General features: G+C 34.5%; 2 protein-coding genes across 4 annotated transcripts; both read left to right on the top strand.

The window, feature by feature from the left end:
• The first annotated feature begins 4,044 nt into the window (after positions 1–4,044).
• LOC126694674 (probable serine/threonine-protein kinase PBL23) lies at positions 4,045–6,906 on the top strand. Of its 3 annotated transcripts, none has more exons than XM_050391051.1 (5): positions 4,045–4,386; positions 4,907–5,131; positions 5,226–5,415; positions 5,869–6,260; positions 6,547–6,906. In XM_050391051.1, the coding sequence occupies exons 1-5, from the start codon at positions 4,249–4,251 to the stop codon at positions 6,808–6,810; spliced, it is 1,209 nt and encodes a 402-aa protein (XP_050247008.1). In that variant the 5' UTR covers positions 4,045–4,248; the 3' UTR covers positions 6,811–6,906. The 3 variants fall into 3 exon arrangements, with proteins under 3 accessions (XP_050247008.1, XP_050247009.1, XP_050247010.1); XM_050391052.1 differs by having other exon boundaries at positions 4,045–4,372; positions 4,950–5,131; positions 5,869–6,264; positions 6,515–6,906; XM_050391053.1 differs by having other exon boundaries at positions 4,045–4,372; positions 4,950–5,131.
• A 4,205-nt stretch (positions 6,907–11,111) lies between these two features.
• Positions 11,112–24,137, top strand: LOC126694671 (DNA polymerase I A, chloroplastic/mitochondrial). Its single transcript, XM_050391049.1, has 12 exons — positions 11,112–11,485; positions 12,480–13,179; positions 13,809–14,000; positions 16,289–16,968; positions 17,913–18,363; positions 19,274–19,369; positions 20,008–20,100; positions 20,181–20,375; positions 21,098–21,190; positions 21,273–21,485; positions 22,480–22,569; positions 23,481–24,137. Exons 1-12 carry the CDS (start codon positions 11,361–11,363, stop codon positions 23,640–23,642), a joined length of 3,090 nt encoding a protein of 1,029 aa, XP_050247006.1. The 5' UTR covers positions 11,112–11,360; the 3' UTR covers positions 23,643–24,137.
• Positions 24,138–24,174: the final 37 nt, after the last annotated feature.

Raw genomic sequence — 24,174 nt, forward strand, 5'->3', positions numbered from 1 at the left:
TGTTTGATGTTAAGAAAAGTTTGAAAAATTGGACTCAAAAGATTTTTTGTTAAACTGAAAAACTTTTATGGGTTTTTGTTTGTTTGTTTCATTTGCTTTACATTTCCAAACTTTGCCTTATACGGTCATACTCTGTGCGTGTTTGCAGGACAAAGGTGTTGGCTATTGCATCAGTGAAAGCTGGACAGACGTTCCAAAAAGACAAAGCCCCAATTCCCCATTGTTTTATTCAGGGGCATTTTCGTCACAGAACCCATTTCTCTGTTATATTATGGAAAAAGTGAAACCAGAAATTTTCTAGTAATTCTTAAAATTTTTGGTAAATGTGAGTGGCATTTATTCACCACCCTTTACTTTGTTTTGGGTCCGTGCCAAAAGTATTTCGGAGTGCTTTAAAAGTATTTTAGAATAATGTGCACCATTAGTGGAATTATAATGTTCAAAAGCAAATTTTAGATATATAAAGGGACGGAGAACTTTGTGTTAGGGGCGGCTTTACTGTTGGCTATGTGCAGTGATTTTAATCTCTAATTCTATTACTTTTGTATGTAAGAATAAAATTATTTTTGTTTAGAATTTTTTAAAGGGTAGGGTTATTTATTTTGGATAAAATTAGTTAATTGAGCATAATTTTGTTTTTAGTTTTACTGGTAATTTTTGTTGTTGAGCTTCTTTTTCTTTTTTTGGCTTGTATATTTTGTTTTAGATATTAAGTGTGCATTTGTTTCAGCGTTTCAGCTTTTAGGAGCTGAAACGCATGTTTATTAAAAAGTTGGAGAGTTTTGTGCGTTTTGGGCAAAGGCAAAAAACACGTTGAGAATGCGCAAATCTTATGGACCGCCGGAGGTCCATAAACCAAAAAGCGCATGCGCGTTTAAGGTATCTGTTGGGCTGGTTACCCAATTACCAAATTACCCTGATAAAAAGTCCTCATTAATTCTCATGCCTGATCTAAGAAATTTTATTTCTGTCTAATCTGATCTGAGAAATACAAACTCAAGCATAATCAAAATACAATCTCAAAAACATAATCTTAAAATTAATCAAACCACAACAATAAAAGCAAAAAAATTATGTCTCTCATAAAACTAATATAATTTAAACAACAAATCTAAAATCAAAACAACAACAATAGCAGATCAAGAATAGAAAAAAAAAATTAGAACAACAATAAATGATCAAGAAAAAAAAATAGAAGCCGATCTGACAAATCTAAAATCAGAAACAACAACTAATCAAGAACAAGGAAAAAAAATAGAAGCCGATATGACCCCTAGTTGCATGCACTCTGTAGTGAGGAGGAGGAGCAGCGGTGGCGGTGTGGTAGAGCTAAGGCGATTTCTCCTTTCTCTCTATGCGTGTCTGTGTGTGTTTGAAGATATGACACCAAAAGGCAAGCAAAATTATGTGAGACGTATCATAGAGAGAGCTAGGGAATTTATGGAATCAAGTAGAAAAAGAAAAAAAAAAAAAATGAGAGAGCTGGAGAAAGAGTGAGGGAGCTTCTAGAATCAAGTGGAAGTAAAGAAAAAAGAAAGAAAGAGTGAGGTAGGTAGCTTTTGGAATCAAGTGGAAGTAAAGAAAAAAAAAAAGAGAGGATGTGATGTGTATACGTGTGTGGTGGACAAAATGCAAGAGAAAAGAAAAGAAAAGAAAAAAAAAAAGGAAACATATGGATGAAAGAAAAGGCAAAGAATAAGAAATCACAATTTAAAAATAATACCACAATATTTTCACAATAAATTTTAAGTAATTAGTTAATATTGGTAGGTAAAAATATAATTTCAGTGGTGGGTTCAAATTAGAACTAGTAACAACTTTTCATATAAGATTTTGTTATGATTCTTGTGAAAGTATTGCAAAAAATATTGTGAATGTAATACTTTTTGTTGAAAAATATAATTGTTGAGAATGAATAGAAAAAGAAAAAATAAAATTTGATTAAAAAATAAATATTAAAAAAGTGGGTAGGCAAAAGGTAAATATCAAACAGTTCAAAAATTTGCCTAACTTCCTGGAAATGCTCTTATATATACATTGTCCTTTTTGGTAATTTACAACTCAAACCGCTACTTTTATAAGTACTAGCCAAACACTCAGCTTTTTCAAAAAGCATTTTTTAACAGTTTTTACCAAACACTCAGTTTTTTGAAAGTGCACTTTTTCATTATGCACTTTTTGAAAACTCAACTTTTTCATTATGCACTTTTACAAAAAGCTGAACAAAACTCACCCTAGATCTATAAATTTTTTTATGGTCACTAAAATGAGGAAAATGATAGAACTGCAAGTTTTTATAAATTACTTGTGTAATAAGTGGTTATTGGTAAGTAAAAAAATTATATGAGTGGTGTGCTCATATGCGAACCAATAAGAATTTGCTACCAAAAAGGTTTGTAAAAATGTTATAAAAAAGTTTGTGAGTATAGCATTACTCTTAAAAAAATTAATGATATTGTTAAAAGGAAATAAAATGTAATTTTATAAAACAAAATTACTAAAATTAATACACATATATAATAATATTTTTAAAAAAAAAAATTAGGGGGGCAATTGCCCCCCCTAGTCCAAGTGTAGTTCCGCCCTTGGATATATATATATAAAATAAATTATTGAATTTGTAGTCTGAAAATTGATTAGAAAATGATTGTTGATTGCGATTTGCGTACATAATATAATCTCTATGAAAATTATTTACTAGAGTTCTCTGATTCTTCTCTCCAAGAGTGATTTTTGATTGGAGTAGTTCAATAAACATGTTTCTCATATCAAACAAGGTTGGCAAGTAACCTATGAAAGAACAATAGGAAAATGTTAAAAGTAGTACAAATTTTATTATATACGGAGTAACATTTATAAATAGATGTGTCAATGAGTGATCGAAGGATTTCAAAAAAAAAAAAATGATAAATGAATGTCTGAATTACTTGTTTGTGATTGATGATCATCAATTTGTAAAATCTATGTAGTAAATAGGCTATTATTTTCCTGGTATCACTCAAAAGTCAAAACAATTATCAAGGACAAAATCTTTTCACAACCCTTTAATGTAGCCGATTTTGATAAGTATATAATAAAGCAGTGTCAGTGGTGGGTTTGTGTAATGTTGTTAATTACAACTTGACATTTAGTAAGTTATGAAATAAGTTGTGAAAAATATTATGTGAGTAGCATTGCTCATGAAAGAATCTCTAGGCTTTGTGGTTGCTTAAAATTTTTTATTTCCCTTCTTCAAACGTTCCGTAACTTTTGAAGGTTTGGATATTTAAAGGGCTTGAATCTTTTTTTTTTTTTTTTGAAACTAATATGTTTTCAAAGAGCTCCACTAATATAATTATCTCTAAATGTATTTATTTTATAAGAGATAAATATCGATGACAAGAATCTAAATTTAATTGGAAAAATTACATGTTTTCATTTGTGGGTTTAAGTGAAGTGTCAATTTTTAATCCTTTTGACATTTTTTTGGGGAGAAGAATTTGAGTCTTTTTAATCAAGAATAGAGATATCTAGAGGTTTAAATCGCCCCACCCCAACTATCAATATAAAAATACAAAAAAGAAATTAAAAAAAAATCAATTTTGTGGTGTTGAATTACTTTAGTGAAACCTTAAATTTAGGATTGGTTCACTAAATTTGAGGTAACAATTACAGATGGGCTTAAATTTGGTTTGTTTTGTTTTTTGGCAAATCATAGTTTTCTTAAAATGCTTACTCATCTAACACTAGGATGTAGTATCTGCTTTTAGTTGGCTATGATGATGTCCCGCTTTTAAGGTATAATACAAATCATGGTATATAGGGGCCTAAAAAAAAGCATGTACAGAATCAATATCCATTTTGCCTAAACGGATTTTTGAAAATGAGAGAGAGACAGAGAGAGAGAGAGACAGTTAAGAAAAGACGGGCGTAAACCTCCTTTTCCAAATATAGCAAAATTGACCAAGTCATTTGCCAATTCGGAGTCCATGGATTTGTTGGCAAAATGAAGCAAAACATAATAATGGGATAATCTTCTTTGGTTTCCTGAGGGACCAGCGAGAAGATCTGGTTTTTCCGGGGCCTAGCAAATTGATAGGGAGAAATGGATTGATTTCTTCATTTCAAACTACATTTCTAGTGCAAATTGAATTTGATCGAACATCTATAGACGTGCCCGTATAAAGTTTTACGACAATTCAATGCAAGGTTTTGATGATCTTTTGAATGTGGATGTGGAAGGGTTGAAGCTGTAGAGGGAAGAGGAAGATGAACTGCTTTAGTTGTTGTATGTCACAAGAGAAAATCAACAGAAGGTCATTGAAAAAAAGCATTAAGGAATACCACGACACCAAAACTTTAGCCTCATTCACAAAGCTCTCCTTCAAATCTGGTAAAATTTTTTTAGTTTCAATGTTATTTTTCCTCAACCTTTGCAACTTACGCTGAATTTAAAGGAAGAAAATTATTTGCCTTTCAATCATGTATTCAGATTATGAGATGTGTAAGCCTCTAGTTTTTGGTAGGTACAATAATCTTAGTTTTTGGTTTCTACATTGTTAGCAAGTGACATGGACAATATTCATGTACAAATATCTGCATTTTGCTGTCCCATTGTCTTAGGTTCGGCATTTTTCTCAATCCGAGGATCATATATGTCCTTTGCCATAATAGTTATTTTGAGATATGGAGATCAAGCACTTCCTGGTTCCTGCAAATTCCACAAGTTCGGTCACTTAAATCAATGCAAGCACTAAACCTTACAGATGTATAATATTTATTACACATTGTCACCAAATGTTTGTGAACATAAACTTTTGTATAAATCCTTTATTTATTTATTTATTTTTTGGTTTGGGGGGGGGTTGGGGGTGTTCGTTAATTTGATGAAGATATTGGTTCAAATTTAGAAAGGGACATTTATAAGCACCAAATTATAATCTTTGTTATAAACACATTTTATGTTGCAGATAGCAGTAGGCGACGGTACATAACTGAAGAGCTACAGAAGATTGGAAAGGGAAATATCTCTGCTAGGATTTTCACTTTCCGTGAGTTGTGTGTCGCAACTCAAAACTTCCACCTTGACAATCTACTAGGTGAAGGAGGCTTTGGGAGGGTGTACAAAGGAATCATTCCTAGCACGAATCAAGTACCATTGCAATCTATACTTTAGACTTTCATGTAAAAAGAAAAGAGTAAAGGGTCTACAAAGTTTAATAATTTTGTGTTTTCATCTCATCCAGATTATTGCAGTTAAGCAACTCGACAGGAATGGATTCCAAGGAAACAGAGAATTTCTTGTAGAGGTTTTGATGTTGAGTCTTCTTCACCACCCTAACCTTGTCAATTTGGTTGGATATTGTGCTGATGGGGAACAGAGGATTTTAGCTTATGAGTACATGCCCAATGGTTCTTTGGAGGATCACCTTCTTGGTATCCCCAAATAACTCAATTTGCATCATTTATTAAAGCATTGAATCAGATGGGAGACTTGGACAAATATGAATGAATTATCCCATTTAAAATATAGATTTTGAAATAAATTATCCAATTTAAAATATAGATTTTGAACCTTCTTTCCTTCAAACATGGTCTTTTCTAAATTAGCTAATAAATATGCCAACAACTTAATATGATTATGCTCATCGTGTGCTTAAAATGTCTTTTTAGTCAAGCAAACTAAATCCAAGGCTGAATTTATTTTCATTCAACATTTTGAATTTGGCATCAAAGTCTTACTTTCAAATCTTGCATACTGTAAAAATTTTGTTGTGCGCCTTTCATTTTTCTTTCTAGCAAGACAGATCATACATGCAACATGCATTGCAGCTAGACCACAAGGTGTCTTAACAACTATTTTCTGCTACGCATAAATTTGATTTTCAGAGGCACCTCCCGACGCAGAGCCTTTGGATTGGAATACCAGAATGAAAATTGCTGAAGGTGCAGCAAGAGGGCTTGAATACTTACATGAAACAGCTGATCCTCCAGTGATATATCGTGATTTCAAAGCATCAAACATACTATTGGATGAGAACTTCAATCCGAAACTTTCTGATTTCGGCCTTGCAAAGCTAGGTCCAACCGGGGATAAGACCCATGTCTCTACCAGGGTGATGGGAACCTATGGCTACTGTGCACCAGAGTATGCACTCACAGGCCAGTTAACCACAAAATCTGACGTGTACAGCTTTGGAGTAGTGTTTTTGGAGATAATCACAGGAAGAAGAGTCATTGACAATGCAAGACCCTCGGAAGAGCAGAATCTAGTTTCTTGGGTATGTCTATTAGGTTGAAGTTCTCCAAACAAATCTTTTCTGCAACATAATTAGACTTCAAACTTTGCACTTTTTGACACTCCTTCCAATGAAGAACTGAAAAATGCTCCAACAGTTTTTAAGTTTTCTTGCATCCTTTTTGTTACTACAGTTATGTCTAACATTTTTTTTATCATCAAGCACTTTGAATCTTCTTCAACACCATCATTAATAGATAACAGTTTGATGGTTCAAGCTAGAACCAAAACTTGAAGCCTTGAAAACTGATCACATTCATCTTTTGCAGGCACAACCACTATTTAAAGATAGGAGAAAGTTTACGTTAATGGCTGACCCGCTGCTTGAAGATAACTACCCTGTAAAGGGCCTATACCAAGCTCTGGCAGTGGCAGCCATGTGTCTCCAAGAGGAAGCTGATACTCGGCCTTTGATCAGTGATGTTGTAACAGCTCTTGAATTTTTATCCGTACCCAGGAATGAAGAGGGTTCTGGGAAGTGCAGTAGCGATGCTAATCAACGTAGCAATGGAGATGTGCAGTGCGATAGCTAGATGATGGTATTGAGGGGGGTTGGGAATAAGAAAAAGGTACCAGTGAGGCTTTTCAACTGTTTCATGAAATTTCACCATGTTGTTCTAAATTAGTCAAGAACTAACCCCAAGCTGAGCTGCAAATATTGTAAAAATTAATGAACTACACCAATACCATTTACTCCAATATATTTTTTCTTTTTTTCCTTCTTAGCTTTTGCCCAACAATTTTTAATAATGACACCATATGATAATCATATACAACGAACATTGTGAATTTTATCATTTGAAATAAAATCATAAAATCAATTATCTAATTATAACATACAATCATTAACAGATTGTAACTCAATTAATACCTCTTGGTATTTCCTATAGAGACATTTAAGTTTAAATCCTCCCTTACTACTGTAATTATCAAATTGCGAATATATATACAATTAAAAAAAATTAGAATCCTATACTTGTAATGTCAACTCTATAAATTATCGCTTATCCAAAGTTTAAGACCGTCTTCTTAGATACCATGATAAGTTATTGATTGTTCCAAAATTTTAAACTATTAGAAAATTGTAAATTTAATTAATCACTTATCATCCTAACAAACTTGATTTTCTTTATTTTTTGTTAGCTTAAGGGATTTGAATCAAATCTCATCAATTTGATCATTTATCTTTTTACATGCTATTTGTATCTTATAAGTTTGAAATCGCATCTAAATCAACCATTTCACTAAAAAAAACTTACAATTTACACCATTGAGATTAATATTACATTAATATTAGCATGCCCAACATAACCCACCCATAAACAATATCCTTTGGGATTAGGGGAGACATTGTTTTTAATTGAAATAACAATGAAAATGTGACAAAACAATAAGGAAAGAGGCACATTTACATTGTTATAATGGACAATGATGTAAATTGAAACTAATTTATAACTCATATCTAACACCATTTTCCCCTTATGTGAGAAGGGGTGGGGGAGAAGGTATCTCATAAGACAATTTTATAAGATCTCTCTCTCATAACATGTGGACCCACACATGGTTTGAGTAAGATGGACATGTGTCGTTATAAAATTTGAAACCACCGAATATTATTCATACAATATAGTTAATGCTATAAGAGCACTCACAGCAGTTGTGCTATATTGCTATATTTTAGCTCCTCAAACACCAAAATCAAGCTGTAGCAGTGGAGCTAAATCTTTTTCTTTTTGCTCCATTGCTACAGTACACATCTATAGATAAATGTACACTGTTCATGAGAGCTAAAAAAAATATTATTTTATTCTACTGGTTGATTAAAATATTATTTCATTCTCTCTCTCTCTCTCTCTGTGCCTCTCTCTCTCTCTCTCTCAATCATTCCATTTGAAACTCTCATCCTCTCCCAAAACTCTCTCAAGCTCTCATCCTCTCTCAATCACTCTCTTAAGCTCCCTCATTCACCGCCGCTGGCCCGACCCAGTCGTCCTAAGCTACTCTCAAAACTCACCGTCACTCTCTCAAGCTCCCTCATTCATCGCTGCCGGCTCGACCCAGCCGTCCCAAGCCGCCGATCGCCTCAGACCCATGCTGATCACCTCTTTGTCTCACCGGTGGTGGTGGTGGTGGTTGTGTAGGTAGATTGGCGTTGGTGGGTGTCTGGGTTTGTCGGCATTGGTGGGCTGTGGTGTGGTTGAATAGTCAATGGGCTGTGGTGGGTAGATCAGCATCATTGGGCTGTGGTGGATAGATCGTCGTCGGTTGGATTCATCGGCATCGGTGGGTTGTGGTGTGGTGGCTCGGGTAGGTTTCGTGGTGGTGGGTATGGGTGTTGCCTAGTGGGTCGAGTGAGTGTGGGCTGGTTGATTTTTTTTTTCTTTGTTGTGGTGGTGGTGGCGACGACGGTTGTGGTTGTGTGTGTGGTTGTGATGGTTGTTTATTGTAGTAGATATATTATTTAATTATAATATTTATATTATTTTATTGTGTTGAAAGTTAAAATAGATCCACTACTGCAACATGTGTATACGTTAAATAAATAAAGTAACTTATGGTAAAGCTAAAAAGCTAAATTTTTAGTTTTACTGCTGTGGATGTTCTAAGTATGATAATTTTTACAACAAATTTTACAATTGATATGTTGGTATGTTATTAATTCTCTTATAAACCGATTACTAATAATTGTCTAATACTATTTTATCATGCACCACTAACAATTTATCACCTCCAATCAATTTCAAAATTTGTTGTAAATTATGTTAGGTAACTTATTATTGGTAAACAAAAAAGTGAACCACAATTGCACATGCGATGCATGTACTGTAGCGTTATAGCTTGTCTTGCCGCACTTCACTGATAGAATTTCCCGCCAAGATACAATAGGGTTAACTCAGAACTCAGAACAGCGCCATTGTTATTTGTAACCCAATAGTTAGACAACACGTCATCTCTTGATTTTCTCATCATTTGAATAAGAGTTATGCTTGGGTAAAATATTTTTCCCCCACTTTTTTCTTTTTGAAGCATTCTATAAAATAATTAACTTTTTGTGGATAATATATTTGTTTTCAAAGGTTCATTCTCTCTAAAATCACTATGGACCAAAATGCAACGAGAAAGCTTTTTTTTTTTTTTTTTTTTTTGAGGGTGATGCAACGAGAAAGCTAGTAAAGAGAAATGCTCAATTATGAGCTGAACTTATTTTTATTTATTTTTTACTATGCACTGGAACTTTATTCATTAATTTTCTTTCTTATGTCTGATCTAGAAGAAGTTTTACTTGGGCTTATTTGCTTAAAGTGGAGACAAAAGTGGTTTTAAGCAAATTAATTATTATTATTATTTTTTTCTTCAATAAGCTAGCTTATTGATTTGATGTCCCCTTCGATCAAGATTTGTAGACAACTAGAGAGGACCAAGTTGATGATAAATATAATTAAAAGTTAGCCATATTAATTTGGTGTTAACTAGTTTCATATTAATGTTTTAATTTCAAGTTTTTAATATTTATAAAAAAAATTAAAATTAGGAAACTATACACAAAACCTCAACCCCTAAAAACACGAAATCCCTTCAAGTGGTATTGCTTATGTGTAAATAATTAATTATATAACATTTAATTCCATTAGATTCTCAAAAAAAAAAAAAAAAAAACTCCATTAGGGTTTTTGAATGTAAAACAAAGCCCTTATGTGTTATTATATAGGCAATTCACCGTTTATTTTTAATAGATGTTTAATGGTTTACATATATACTAATTCCATAGAGAGGTTAAGTGTTACATATAAAATAATGGTCATGTTAAGGAGTACTCCAAAGGGCACAAATTAAAGATTAATAAATGCTAAATTATGAGTGATAATGCACATTTAAATAAAATAAAATAAAATATACATATTAATGATTATTGGCTTACATGCACAAATTTATTGTGGTTATGTGTGCTTTTTTGGATATATGTGTATAATTTGACTTTATTTTTAATTTTTTTTAAAATTATTATTTAATAAAAAATTAAATGAATCTTAATAATTTTCCTTAGGACATTTATTAACAAAATCTTTAAAATAATACCACAATAGGGTTAAATGTTACATTCAAAACTTCATCAAAGGTTGTGTGTTTTATGAATAAATCATAGGGGGATCTTGTGTACTATAAAGATTATGCAAATGAACAACTTAAAAGGCTTAATAACTTGTTAACCTCAATTTCATGCCCTGTTTGTTGGAATATAAAAGGGACATTATAAGTTGACCCTAGAGAGGTTTTCTTTACAGGAGAGGAAGCTTTGTTTATGAGGATAGGGTTTTGTAACCAAGTTTTTCTCAATTTCATCATATTATAGAATATTCAAGTTAAATGAAATTTAAATTCAATTAAAAAATATAAATGAGAACAATGATGTGTAAATTGTGAGGTTGAATTCAACCAAAATTAAAATGTTTGTGTGTTTTATGCTTATTTGGCAATTTCTCGTAATAAAAAATTTGTTGTTCCATTCTTACTTACATAAAAAATCAATTGGTATTTTGACATAATAATTAAAAAAAGAAAATCAAGAAACATGTATCATAAATTGAAATTCTATAGTATTTATCCCAAGAATAAAAAAAAAAAAAAAAAAGAAAAGGAATGTACGTTTTAACTTTTATGCTTATCTAAGAAAAAAAGAAAAAAAAAATCCAAAAAACAAGAAAAAAAGAAAAAATTTTATAGAATGAGCTCACATTAACAGGAGGGAGCTAATCTAAATAGTGGAGTTTTGGGGGGCTAATTTGAAAATTAGAATAAATCGAAATTTGGCCTAAATATTATAATTCTTGTCCGTTTGTTTTTCCTCACTGAGTCTCTCCAGGGTTTAAGAACATAGCCTCTTCTGCTTTCTTCTCTCTCTCTGTCTCTCTCCTATGGCAACACTCTGCTCTTGCTCTGCTTCACTATCAGACTCAGCAGAAACCCCATACCCAGAATAAAAGGAAAAGGCCCCTGAAGCCCCACTCTATTTACAGGATTACCACCAGCCACACCCATCAACACGGCTTCTTGTATAAACAAGCTGGGCAGAGTTGGGAGAGTCATGGCTATGGGGTTCAACACCCAAAATGGTCTCTTTAGACCCTCTTCTTCCTTCTTTTTACGCCCTTCTTCCCATGATACTTTCTCTTCTTGTTCCCACTTCGCTTCCTCTGTAGTCCTGCAAAGGTATAACACTTTTCATTCTCACTCAACCCTCCAACTTTTTTTTCTTCTTCATATTTTATGCTTTTTGCTATCTGGGTTTTCAGTTTCTGTCACACCCATTTGCTTGTTTTGCTTTTTCCTGCTTCTTCTTCCTTTTACCCTTTTGTGTGTGTGTGTGTGTGTGTGGTTGTAGGGAGGCCATTATTGGGTTTATGGGGTTTATTGTTTATGTTGTGTTAATTCTTTGGTAATATTTGTAATTTGCTTTATGCTTTTTGCAAATTTTAAATTGGTTGGGGTGTTCTTTGTGATGCTTCTTTTGCCATGTGTGCTCTTTTTGGTTTCTGTTGTACACATTTTCTTGTTTTTGTTTTTTCTTGGCTAATATATGAGAGGTTATTGGGTTTTAGTTTAAACGCCTGAATTAATTCTTGTGGATATACAGAGTGTTGAGTTCTTGGGTTATATAGGTTTTTTTGTTCCTGGGCTTGGTATATACTTCCTTGATGCATTGGATATTTTCAGTTCCTAGGATTTTTGTTGGAACGATTGTAATTTGAAAATGAATTAACAATGCCACCTCTTCTCAATTATTAGAAATTTCAATATAGAATTTTTCTGCAAAATGAATAATTACAACTTACAGTTTGCCTTTTAATTTAGACCCATATGGATTTATGCTGATTTGTGACAAATTTTTTTGTGTGTCTGGGTTTATAGCTTAGGTTCTTGATGGTATTCATGTGGTTCACTAACTCAATGATACCAAAAAAAAGAGGTCAAAAAAGGGAAAAAAAATGATACTACATGATGATTATATTGAAAAAGATTGAAGCCGCGGTCTTTATTTCACCGGGGGTTATGTGACTTAGCAATAAAAAAAAATCTTGTCACTGCTCTTTATGTATGTATTAATTCTGCTCCTTTTCATCCTTAACATGCAGCAACATTTAGATTATACCAGCTTATTGTGGTTTTTTTGTCCTTGTTATTGTTGCATTGGGAATAATTACAGACGAGGAGGGTGCACAATCCAGAATGACGAGAATTTGCCTTGGAAGCTTGAGTTTTTTTCTAATTCAGAACCTAGGATGCTTCGCAAACCAACTCTTAAGATTGAAGGTCGTAGTGCTAACAGAAGTAGTGCTTTTCTTGATGCTTTCAACAGTACTTTGCCTGGTAGCCCATTGGTCCGTCCTGCTAAAAAATGGGAAGAAGCAACACATGAGCTTCAAGATAAAAAGAAAAAACATCAGCATGATATTTGCAAACATCCTAGTAATCAACCACATGCAACAACTAGTCTGGTAAATGCATCTTCTACAAATAGTGAACAACATGTTTTAACTTCTGATCGTGCTGCACCTGACTCAGCTTCTGCTGAACAAACATGTGGAGGCAACAGCGATATAGCCATGAAAAATGTGAATGGTCAGGGCAACAGCAATATAGCCATGAAAGATGTGAATGGTCAGAAATGTTGGTCCTCATCAAGGAGCTTGGAGAAAATTGGAAAACCAAGTCCTGAACTTACCAATGGTTTAGGCAAAGAGTTCACTACAACTAAACGGTCATCTCAGCAGCTGGATCTTCGCAAGAGGCTTAATAGCATCTATGACAGTGTTCTTCTTGTTGATAATATCACTATAGCAAAGGAAGTAGTTGGGATGCTTACAGACAAGTATAGACATCTTGTCCATGCATGTGATACTGAGGTATTATTCTACTAAGGTTATCTTATTTTTACTGTTTACTAATTGGTATATGGTTGTTAGAAGTATATATTTTATTTATATTTCCATTGATAAAGAAATTCGTTTGAAGATTGGGGTGGCTCTTTCATTCCTGATGAAGGATGAGGGAAGAGTAGATGGTTTGACTAAGGTACTAGTGAAAAGTTGTGATTTGATTCATGTCTCATGTACAAAATAAGGTAGAGGAAAACCTAAAATAACATTGGTAAATGTAATTAAAAAGGGCACATTAATTAAGGTGGTGATAAAGAGTATAACTTTGAATATAATAGAATGACAAAACAGAATAATTATGGCTGATCTTGAATAGTCTATTGAGGATCTATAACCACCAATGAGCTGTAGGTCAATTGGCATCTCCTCTCCTTATAAGTTCTAGGTGCATTGGAGGGTGAGGTCTTGAGTTTAAAACCCATTGGGTGCGTGTGTAATTTACCAATACTTTATAGTCGAGCCCAAGGCTTTGGGATTAAGGCTTTGTTGTCATTATCTCTATGTCTATGCATATTTAAAGTTGTGTATTGTTAAGCTATTTGAAAGTCTTACATCCATGCGCTAAATTATCTTTTCTGTTAATTACTTCTTTACAGGTAGCAAAGATAGAAGTGAAGCAAGAAACACCTGTTGATCATGGGGAAATCATATGCTTTAGTATATATTCTGGGCCAGAAGCAGATTTTGGAAATGGGAAGTCCTGTATCTGGGTTGATGTCCTTGATGGTGGTGGTAGGGATCTTTTGGTTGAATTTGCTCCATTCTTTGAAGACCCATCGATAAAAAAGGTAATTTTTGGCTGCTTTATGTTTTTCTGGCATAAAGTAGACATTCTTTAATAAAACTTTTTCTTACTTGTAAAAAAAAGGTAATTTTTTTTTCTTTTTCTTTCAAATTTCTCTGTGGTCCTCTTGATTTGTGGCACATTTTGATTAGTATGATTGCTAATTAAATGGTAGATGTATCATGTAGTACAAGTATTGAGAAATAGCTCATGTCAACCACCTTATAACTGCGATTACAATATTCCTTGTGTAACTGGAGGCAATTTTTTGACCTCAATTAGTTTGTTGAGAATCCATAGCTGACCCCAAAAGTTCTGGGACTAAGATTTTGTTGTTGTTTACTTGCATGAAATTGCTTCTGTTGGGAAATCTTTGAAAAAAAGGATTTCATTGATTTCTGCCAATGGAATAAGGGACTTTTTAGCATCTTCGCCTATCATATGGCTACTAATGGGCTAATTTCAAGAGTATCATGTTCTGTGTCCTGCCGTGATAGGTTCGCGATGTTCTCTTTCCATTTGCCCATCATTCCATTCTCTCTCTGTGTGTGTATTATAGATTGCAAGATTATTAACATGCTTAAGCCTACCCTAGCCTTCTGCAACCATGTTATGTTTTTTTTGTAAGAATTCAGATTTTGAGTCTATTTGTCCCCGAGTTTAGTCAATATCTTAATTGCATTCTGTTGGTAAGAGAGAAAGGAAATATTTGGAATATGGTTCCAGTTTGTTTGATGTGGTTAATTTGGCGGGAATGTAATAATCATACTTTTGAAGATATTGTGAGATCTATAGATCTTTTGAAGCCTATGCTAGTTGGGTCTTTGTTTCAATGGGTTAGAATTTGGGGTTTTACATAATGTATTTCCATTTCTGATTTTCTCCCTTTTGTTCATATCTCTTCTTGAGTTACTTGTATTCGTTTTAAGTACAATGTTCACCATCATGAACATGATGTCCTTTTTATACAATAAATCTTTGATTGCCTATCAAAAAAAGAAAGGAAATAACACAAGATAATGACTAAGCTGTGAAGAATCCAGAAACTTGTGAGTGCCAAAAACTTTCTCCTAGGGAATTACCAGCACCTCTACCAGACCATCCCTGCCGCTGTCTAACAGCAAAATTGTGAGGTCCTCCGGGTGGAGAGGTGGTTGTAATTAATTTAATCCTGTGGTGTTAACATGGGAGAAGAAGCTTGTTTTGCAAGGTATTGAAAATATTTGATATTGTGGTGAAGGGGATACTGCTTATAACTTGAAAATTTATGAGTGAGATCTGTACCATCTTCACTCTAATTTTTTTGGGTAGAAATGGAGCACAGTGGCTTTTGAATAGCTTGGAGGAATTCATAACATTGGAAGATTCCACTTCATTCAGTCAATAAGGGAGAACGGGAAATCCTTTGTGAAATGACACTGAAACCAATTTGGATGATTCTTGGAAATTATGGAATGCTAGAGGGGCTATAGGGGAAGGACCATTTTGCAGGAGGGGAAAAATCTGGATGGTTGAGATTCCTACTAAGGTAGTATTTTTTCACATGGACAGCAACTTGAGGATGAATTCTTAGTTTGGAGGATCTTTGAAAGCAGAATACCTGCCTTGTAGAGCGATTTTGCATGTGTAATTTCAGTGGGGAGACCACAAATCATTTACTACATTGTGGTTTAGTACACGAATTAAGGTCTTTGGTGTTTTGTCCATTTGGAGTCCATTGGGTTATGCTGAAGAGGGGTGTGGAGTAGTTGGAGTGGGGTCTTTGCTCAACATTATTATACTAGTATAGTGTGTGTGGGGGGCGGGGGGGGGGTTCCACATTGTGTTATGTGGACCATTTGGAGAGAGCAAACAGCGTACTTTTGAAGAGGTTGAGCATTTGTCTTTGGAGCTAAAATTGTATTTATTAGGTTCCGTGTTTTAATGAATAGCTGCTTTAAGTGGCCATTCTTTTTCTACCTTGGATAAATGTCTAGATTTATGTAACTTTAGGTGAATTTTTTTGCCTCTTTTGTACACTGCCTGTGTACATGGGGAGCATACTCATTTTCGTTTCAATAAAAGTTTTGTTACTTATAAGGAGGTCTTCCGATTTGTATTGGCCCAAGCTTATAATGGTAAGTTTATTATATATTGTCAAATACTTGTTATGCCAATATACCACTTCTTTTTTTGGTAAGAGCTGTCCAATTTCCTGTGCATACCATTTTACTTTACTGTGAGAAACTACTAGTGTGCACCTATACTTTTGAAACATACTTGGAAATGACAATTCACTTGTCTTCTCTGTAGGTTTGGCACAACTATAGCTTTGATAACCATATTATTGAGAACTATGGGCTTAAGGTCTCTGGTTTTCATGCTGACACAATGCACATGGCACGGTTATGGGATTCATCAAGACGAACAAAGGGTGGATATTCTCTTGAAGCACTTACCAGTGATAAAAAGGTTATGTCTGGAATTCAATTGGGCCTTGAAGAAGATTTGTTTGGTAAAATCTCGATGAAAAACATCTTTGGCACGAAAAAAATTAAAAAAGATGGATGTGAAGGCAAGATTATCACCATTTCTCCTGTTGAAATTCTACAAAGAGAAGAGCGGAAACCATGGATTTGTTATTCTGTTTTAGATGCAAAAAGCACACTAAAGCTTTATGAGAGCTTAAAAAGCCAACTGTCACAAATGCGATGGAAACTTGATGGGAAAACAGTTGATGGAAAACACATGTTTGACTTTTATGAGGAATACTGGCGGCCATTTGGTGAGCTTTTGATTAAAATGGAAACTGAGGGAATGCTGGTTGATCGGAAATATCTTGCTGAGGTGGAGAAGGTAGCCAAAGCCGAACAAGAGATTGCTGTAAATAGATTTCGCAACTGGGCATCTAGGTATTGCTCTGATGCCCAGTACATGAATGTGGGGAGTGATGCACAACTGCGCCAGCTTTTTTTTGGTGGCATTGCAAACAGGTACAATTTATTTATAACTTATGTGGGTGTATTTGTTTTTAATTCTATTTGTTTGTGGACAGTGAGGAAGTGCAGCTGCCATAGATTAATTGCACATTGTTAGGAATTCTGTCATCTAGTTTACTCTGAAATAATATAAAGATAGTTAAGAGGTCAAATTCCAGTGCAATGAAATTTGTTCTTAATTTAGAACCTTTGGTGGTAAAATACATTGTAATTTATTCTGTGGTAATACTTAAAACTTTGCCTAACCTTTGAAGGAAATTATACTTATTCTTGTGGTGCAGCTGAAAGATTAAAATTTTTACGTACACAATTGTTACTCTTATTATTTATTTATATAAAATTTTTCTTGATATCTTTTAAATATCCCTATTTTTGTTATCTTCAATATCATTAAGGCTTTGTTTTATTTTTATGACTTTTTTTTTGGGGGGGGGGGGGGGTGGGTAGACATTAGAAGAATACAATTCTTTGAATGTCACAAGTTCCAGTAAAATTTATAGTTGCATATGGTAGAAAATTGGCCCCTAGGCCAATGGTCCTGCATGAGAGACATTCATGAAAGTGAAATGTTATGTTTTTTGTGAAAGTTGTGATTTTTTTTTTTTTTTTTTAAATTTCTTTTTAATTGGTAAGTCACATGCACACACAATGAGTTTTGAATCCATGATCTCAAGTCTCCAACCACACTTGTGTGAGGAGGAAGTTCATTTGAGCCAAGGCTCATTGGGATGTTTCCTATGAAAGTTTATATTCCATGTTATTGGAAGGGAAGTAATCATACAATACACTACTTAATAAGGAAAGGTGAAAGAAGGAAGGGAAGAATTTAAAACATGTGGGCCTAGTGAATAAACTGACCTTACTATTGCACATTCATCCCGGGCAAATGGGGTCCCAATAAAGTCTGCACTCTTTAACCTTATTATTTTCTGTTACAGCAAGGACCCTGATGAAACTCTTCCAATTGAGAGGATTTTCAAAGTTCCCAATGTTGATAAAGTGATTGAAGATGGCAAGAAGAGTCCCACAAAATATCGCAATATTAGTCTGAGTAGAATCCTTGATGAACCGTTACCAACTGACATCTTCACAGCATCTGGTTGGCCCTCTGTTAGTGGTGACGCTTTGAAGACCCTGGCTGGAAAGGTTTCTGCAGAATATGATTTTGTGAATGATGAGCAACCAGATGACAACATTGAAAGTGCCTCTGAAAATGAAGTTTCAGAAGAACAAAAATCAACTGTGGATGAGGATAAATCTGCTTATGGCATAGCTTTTCAAGCTTTTGAGAAGGAGGAGGACGGGAGGGAGGCTTGTCATGCCATTTCTGCTTTATGTGAAGTTTGCTCCATTGACTCCTTGATATCCAACTTCATACTCCCCTTGCAGGTGATTGCTGCTAACATGTCTTTCTGATTTTGGTCATCATATTTACCTCAATACCAAATATACTGGATCTCCGTAGAATGGATAAACTTCATATCCATAGTATTGTAATTGACTCTTTGCATTAAGTAGTTGAGGCATTATTGGTCCAAATTTCTTCCAAGCTATGGGAGTTGTGTGCTTTGTGTATTGAATACAATACTTATAGTGTTAAAGATGATTGAGACCAGAATTGGTTCCATGTTTAGTTATTTTAGATTCAACAAATACCCATGCACAGATAAAATCTTGCCTATTTTTACTTATATTTGTGAGATTTGTGAGACATGTTGTAGATCTAAACTGTTCAAATGTATCTATGAACTGTAAAGATGGATATCATGTAAGGTTTGCTTGAATTTAATGAGCCAAATGATTGATATTTTTGCTCATACTTGAACGGTGAATAACATGGCATTTGTGGAGGAAAAAAGTGAAAAGTCTATTTTCTAGAAGGAAAGAATATTAAGCTTCTATTTACTTTATTTTATTTTATTTTCACTTTTTTAACTTTTAAAGAACCCTTAACCTATTAGATGTCCTAAGTTATTTCATAATTATACCAGTATAGGTGCAAATGAACGAGGCCCTATCAAAACTGATGGACACCATCCGGTCCATCCCTATCATAGTTTATACCTTGAATTATTGTATTATCTGGTTTCAAGAATTACTCTAAAGAATTATGATCTATACATATGTGTATCATTTTAGACTTGGAAATAGGAAAATTAGATGCTAGGAGGACAAAGCCCCAATGTTAATCAGTGGCAGTGGGCAGGAGAGTTGTTTAAAGCTAACATTTCTTTCTTGCTTCTGTTTTTAGTGTACAATGTATGAACTATCTTATGATGCTGGTTTCTTTCTACCACAGGGAAGTAATATATCAGGGAAGAATGGGCGTATTCATTGTTCATTAAATATCAACACGGAAACCGGGCGCTTATCAGCTAGGAGACCAAATTTACAGGTTCCTTTTGTATCTCTTCACTTTTCATATAATCAATTAACCCCAAAAAAGCAACGAGCTCATATTTTGACTATAGATGTTTTAAAATAGTCCAATCCATGTATCTTCGAATGTGTAAACTAAAATAATATACAACTTGGCTAGAGATCGAATTTGCAGTCATGTATAATTTTTTTAGAAAAAAGATATATATTTAAAACCTCAATGGCTAATTAAATATGCTTGCACCTGAGTGCTGTTAAATTAATTAGTGCTAAATCTATTGAGTGTGAGCTATTCCAAGTTTCAACTACACAATATTTTCTTTTTGATTTTTTTTTTTTGGATGCACCATTGTAGTATGTGACAAATTCAGCACAGGGTTAGATTGCAATCTAAATTCCTTACTAGCTTTTGGTTAGTTTTCTTTGACATTTTAACATTGTCCTTTGCCTGAAAACAAGATGCAAAAGAAAATGTGCTTTTTTTTCTTAGTTATTTAATGTGTTACACTACTCCATGTCTCATGGAATCAAACAACTAAAATATTAACAACTTGGGGCTAGAGATGGAATTTACATAATCATGGCTAGATTCTGTAACTTCATGTTTTTAAAAGGTATTAGAGACTTACACGTGTAATGTTCTTGCTTCATCAGAATCAGCCTGCTTTAGAGAAGGACCGGTATAAGATCCGTCAGGCATTCATAGCTTCACCTGGGAATTCCCTTATCGTAGCAGATTATGGACAGGTAAGTGGTTGTTTTAATTACCTACCTTCAGTGGTTGCATTGAATTCCATGTGTTGATTGAATTTGGCATTTAAATACAGCTGGAACTTAGGATTCTTGCACATCTTGCCAGTTGTAAGAGCATGATGGATGCCTTTAGACTTGGTGGAGATTTCCATTCAAGGACTGCAATGAATATGTATCCATATATTCGTGAAGCCATTGACAAAAAGCATGTGCTTCTTGAGTGGCATCCTCAACCGGGTGAAGATAAACCCCCAGTTCCACTATTAAAGGTAAACTATGACTACATAATTTTCCTATTTCCAAGTCTAAAATGATACATTTGCTGCAGAGAACAAGAGATATATGCCTGATGCTTCTCTCTCTTGTTTTAATATGTAATAGCAGCAGATATAACAATAACGTAAAAATAGCAAACCAGTTATTTGTCAAAAAAAAGAAAAAAGCAAAACAGTTTGGCGTCAGATAGGGCTGCAGAGGGAGGATAGTTCCTTGCGTGTCTCCCTCTTGCTAATGGGTGGAGAGAGATTATTATAATTGTCTATTCACTTGTGGTAACTAAGGCATGGCTTTTATTCTTAAAGTTGCAAGTAACACTGTTATGGGGCTTGTATTATATTAGTTGCTTTGTCCAGCTGTTAGTGAAGGTTAACTGCCCATTGTGAGCACAATTCCCTTAGATTAAATTATGAAAATAATTAAGCAATCATGTTGACACCGATATGTGTAAACGTGTAAACCTATGTTTCAAGAGGACAATATATGTGTAAACCTCTTCAATAACATGGAATTTGTATGATTTCATAGATTCTGTATTTGGATTGTAATATTGGGTATATTGCCAACACAACCGCTGGATTGTAATAGTGGGTATATCCTGTTATTTAATGCAATTGACTTGTCAAAAAAAAAAAAAAAATCAGGAAATATATAACCTGGTCTCTGTCCCCAAGATTCAAACTCAATTACTTTTTCCCCCTTTCAATGGTTTCAGGATGCCTTTGCTTCTGAAAGGAGGAAAGCTAAAATGCTTAACTTTTCAATTGCATATGGAAAAACTCCAGTGGGGCTTTCCCGGGATTGGAAGGTATTTTTTAGTATGACCCTTCAATTATGAGGGACTTGCATTCTTCCAATTTAAAATGATTTGATCGCCTCTTTGTACTCAGGTTTCTGTTCAGGAAGCAAAGAAAACAGTTGATCTGTGGTACAGTGATAGAAAAGAAGTGTTGAACTGGCAAGTAGAGCGTAAAAAAGAAGCCCGTGAGAAAAATTGCGTACACACATTGCTAGGACGAGCCCGCCAGTTCCCTTCAGTGGCCCATGCTACGAACTCTCAAAAAGGTCACATTGAGCGGGCTGCTATCAATACCCCAGTACAGGTTTGTCCCTTCTTTCTCTTTTTCATGCTCCCTATCTCTCATGGTTTAATAAGCTCCCTTGCCCTTTTTCCTATACCCCTCGCAGAAGAAAATATAAAAAGATTTGCTACTCCTTTTTACCACTTATATATCGTATGTCCCAAATTGTGTGGATTTGCTTGGTGAGTGTGTTGTGCGGGCGTGTGGTGAGTCTAGAATGGGTGTCGTCTAGGTGGATCTTGGGTTTATCAATGATTACGAGGAACCCCAATTGCAACTAATGTTTTCCTCGTATTGTTCCAAATGGTATCAGAGCAAACTTGGTAATGCCATGTGGCTCGGGGGCACTACAACACAACGTAAGCTCTAACGAGGACATCAGGAATTTAAGTGGGGGAAGTTGTGATTCCCCAAATTGTGCGGATTTGATTGAATGAAATTGTTTGAGCATTTATTATGCGGGTGTGTGTTTGGGTTTAAAAGTGATTACGAGGAGCCCCAATTGTAACTTGACAAATCCTTTTGGGGTATAAGTGCAGATATGGATAGCAGTTTCCTCAGGTTATTGCACCATATCTTCTTTTACAACTACCCCAATAACACCAACACAAACTCCTGATCAGAGAAAGAAAAAAAAAAGCCCCATTATATTTTATTTGAAACCCTGCCTTTTTAAGATACTTGTAGATATATTTCACCCTCAATAATTCCTATTAGGCTTGCCTACTCCTCTCATGAACTTATTCATCTAATCCTCCTTCTCACTCCAACTTTTCATTGTTTAACAATGTAGAATAACACCCTCCCATCATTAAAAGGTCAAAATGCAAACCTCCACAAGAACTATTAGCCATTGCTTAAAAATGTCAGTTTTGGGATCTGATGATGTGTCTATTTAAATCATATTAGTTGCTAATAAATAGGGCAGATACCTCTTTCCTGCTTTCCCCTCCCTCTAAAATAAAGTTATGATTGGCCACTTCTTAGTGGTTTCTGATTTAGGTGATTGAAACAGGGTAGTGCTGCTGATGTAGCCATGTGTGCTATGTTAGAGATATCAAAAAATGCACGATTGAAGGAGCTCGGGTGGAAACTGCTTTTACAGGTTAATATCATGCCTTAAAACTTAGCTTCTCTCTCTACCTATTTTTCTTCCTGGAATAATATACATGGCAGGACTAGTATTGGTTCAAATTTATTACTGAAGTAATTTTAAATTCTTATGAACGTTTTCATCTTCTTTAACCAGCTCCTAAATTTATGATTTCAACCATCAACAATTATTTTCTTAGTTCTCATTCCAGTCTTTATGCACAACAACTAGTTCGTGTTTGTTTTGACCTCTGCACTTCTCTTCATATCTTGCAATGGAGTTATGTGTACACTTCAAAGCCATCTTGATTGGCTTTTTATCCAAAAAAATTTCACTCATTAGTGCTATTTCTTGATATTTAAAAACTTATAGATAGTAATTTTCGATAGCCTTATCCTCATCTGATATTAGCCAGCTATACAAGTTTGATTTTTCTGGTTACTGTGTATAGATGTTGCCTATGGTGTTGGGCGTACCCTGAAAGTGTTGTTCAAATAACACTGTAGAAGTATGGAAAGCTCCATCCAGCTCCAGTTTCATGTAGCATCCTTCTTTATTTTAGAGTTCCTGTGCTTCTGTTACTTTTTAGGTCTACAATCTTCTGTGCGGCAGACTTGTTCACTTAGTATCCAATCATAGGATAGCAACCTTTTTCATCTTTGTTAGAATAACATTATTATCTATCAAAAAGATGTCCATTCATATATTTCAATTATTGTTTAAATTCCATTCAACCTTAGTACAAATTGTTGAGCTCTCCATCTATACTCTTAATATGCCTTATATTTGATATTGAGGACATCTAAAGTAAGCTTTCACTTATATTCCATGCGACCAAATCTCTTGTTATGCCATATTATATTCCATGTGACCTTAGTACATATTTTGTTGAAAACTTTTGACCATCACATCATGGAAAGCAGGTTCATGATGAAGTTATCTTGGAAGGACCAACAGAGTCGGCTGAGGTTGCGAAGGCCATAGTTGTTGAGTGCATGTCCAAACCCTTCAATGGCAAGAATATCCTTCAAGTTGACCTATCAGTTGATGCCAAGTGTGCTCAAAACTGGTATTCGGCCAAGTAATAAGTGGACCCCCCCAATTGCAACAAATGATGCTGGATTTTGGTTCAAAACTCTGGTGTGTGGTAGCTGATTGACAATGATGGAGTTTCTGTGCTAGCAATGTGAGAATTATCTTTGACAATGGTACATCTGCAAGCGACTTGAAAGTTTTTCCCCTGCGAAATCAGGCTTCATCATATGAGCAGATGTAAAATTTTCTGCCATATTTGATGTTGCAGCATTTCCAATTTGGCAAGTGGTTGAGGATGCATGCGGTGCCTCGGTGGCCCTGTAATTCTTGTGATGAAGGCCCCATGTAATTCTAGTGACGAAGGTGGGTGCACTGGGATGTAGAATGTAGAGTGAGCTTTGTATATATGAAATCTTTCCATTTTAGTCGGTTTTTTCCATGTAACTTGATGAATACTCAGATTCAGTGTTTTTGTAAAAGAAACGAAAGCCCAAGTCCATTTTCTGTGCATTTATTTGATTAATTCTATTTTTTGTTATCATTTATGTTCTATGTTTGTCCAGCTCACGGCAATAGCCAAGA

This window comes from Quercus robur, chromosome 8, assembly GCF_932294415.1.
Source record: "Quercus robur chromosome 8, dhQueRobu3.1, whole genome shotgun sequence".
Lineage (NCBI taxonomy): Eukaryota > Viridiplantae > Streptophyta > Magnoliopsida > Fagales > Fagaceae > Quercus > Quercus robur.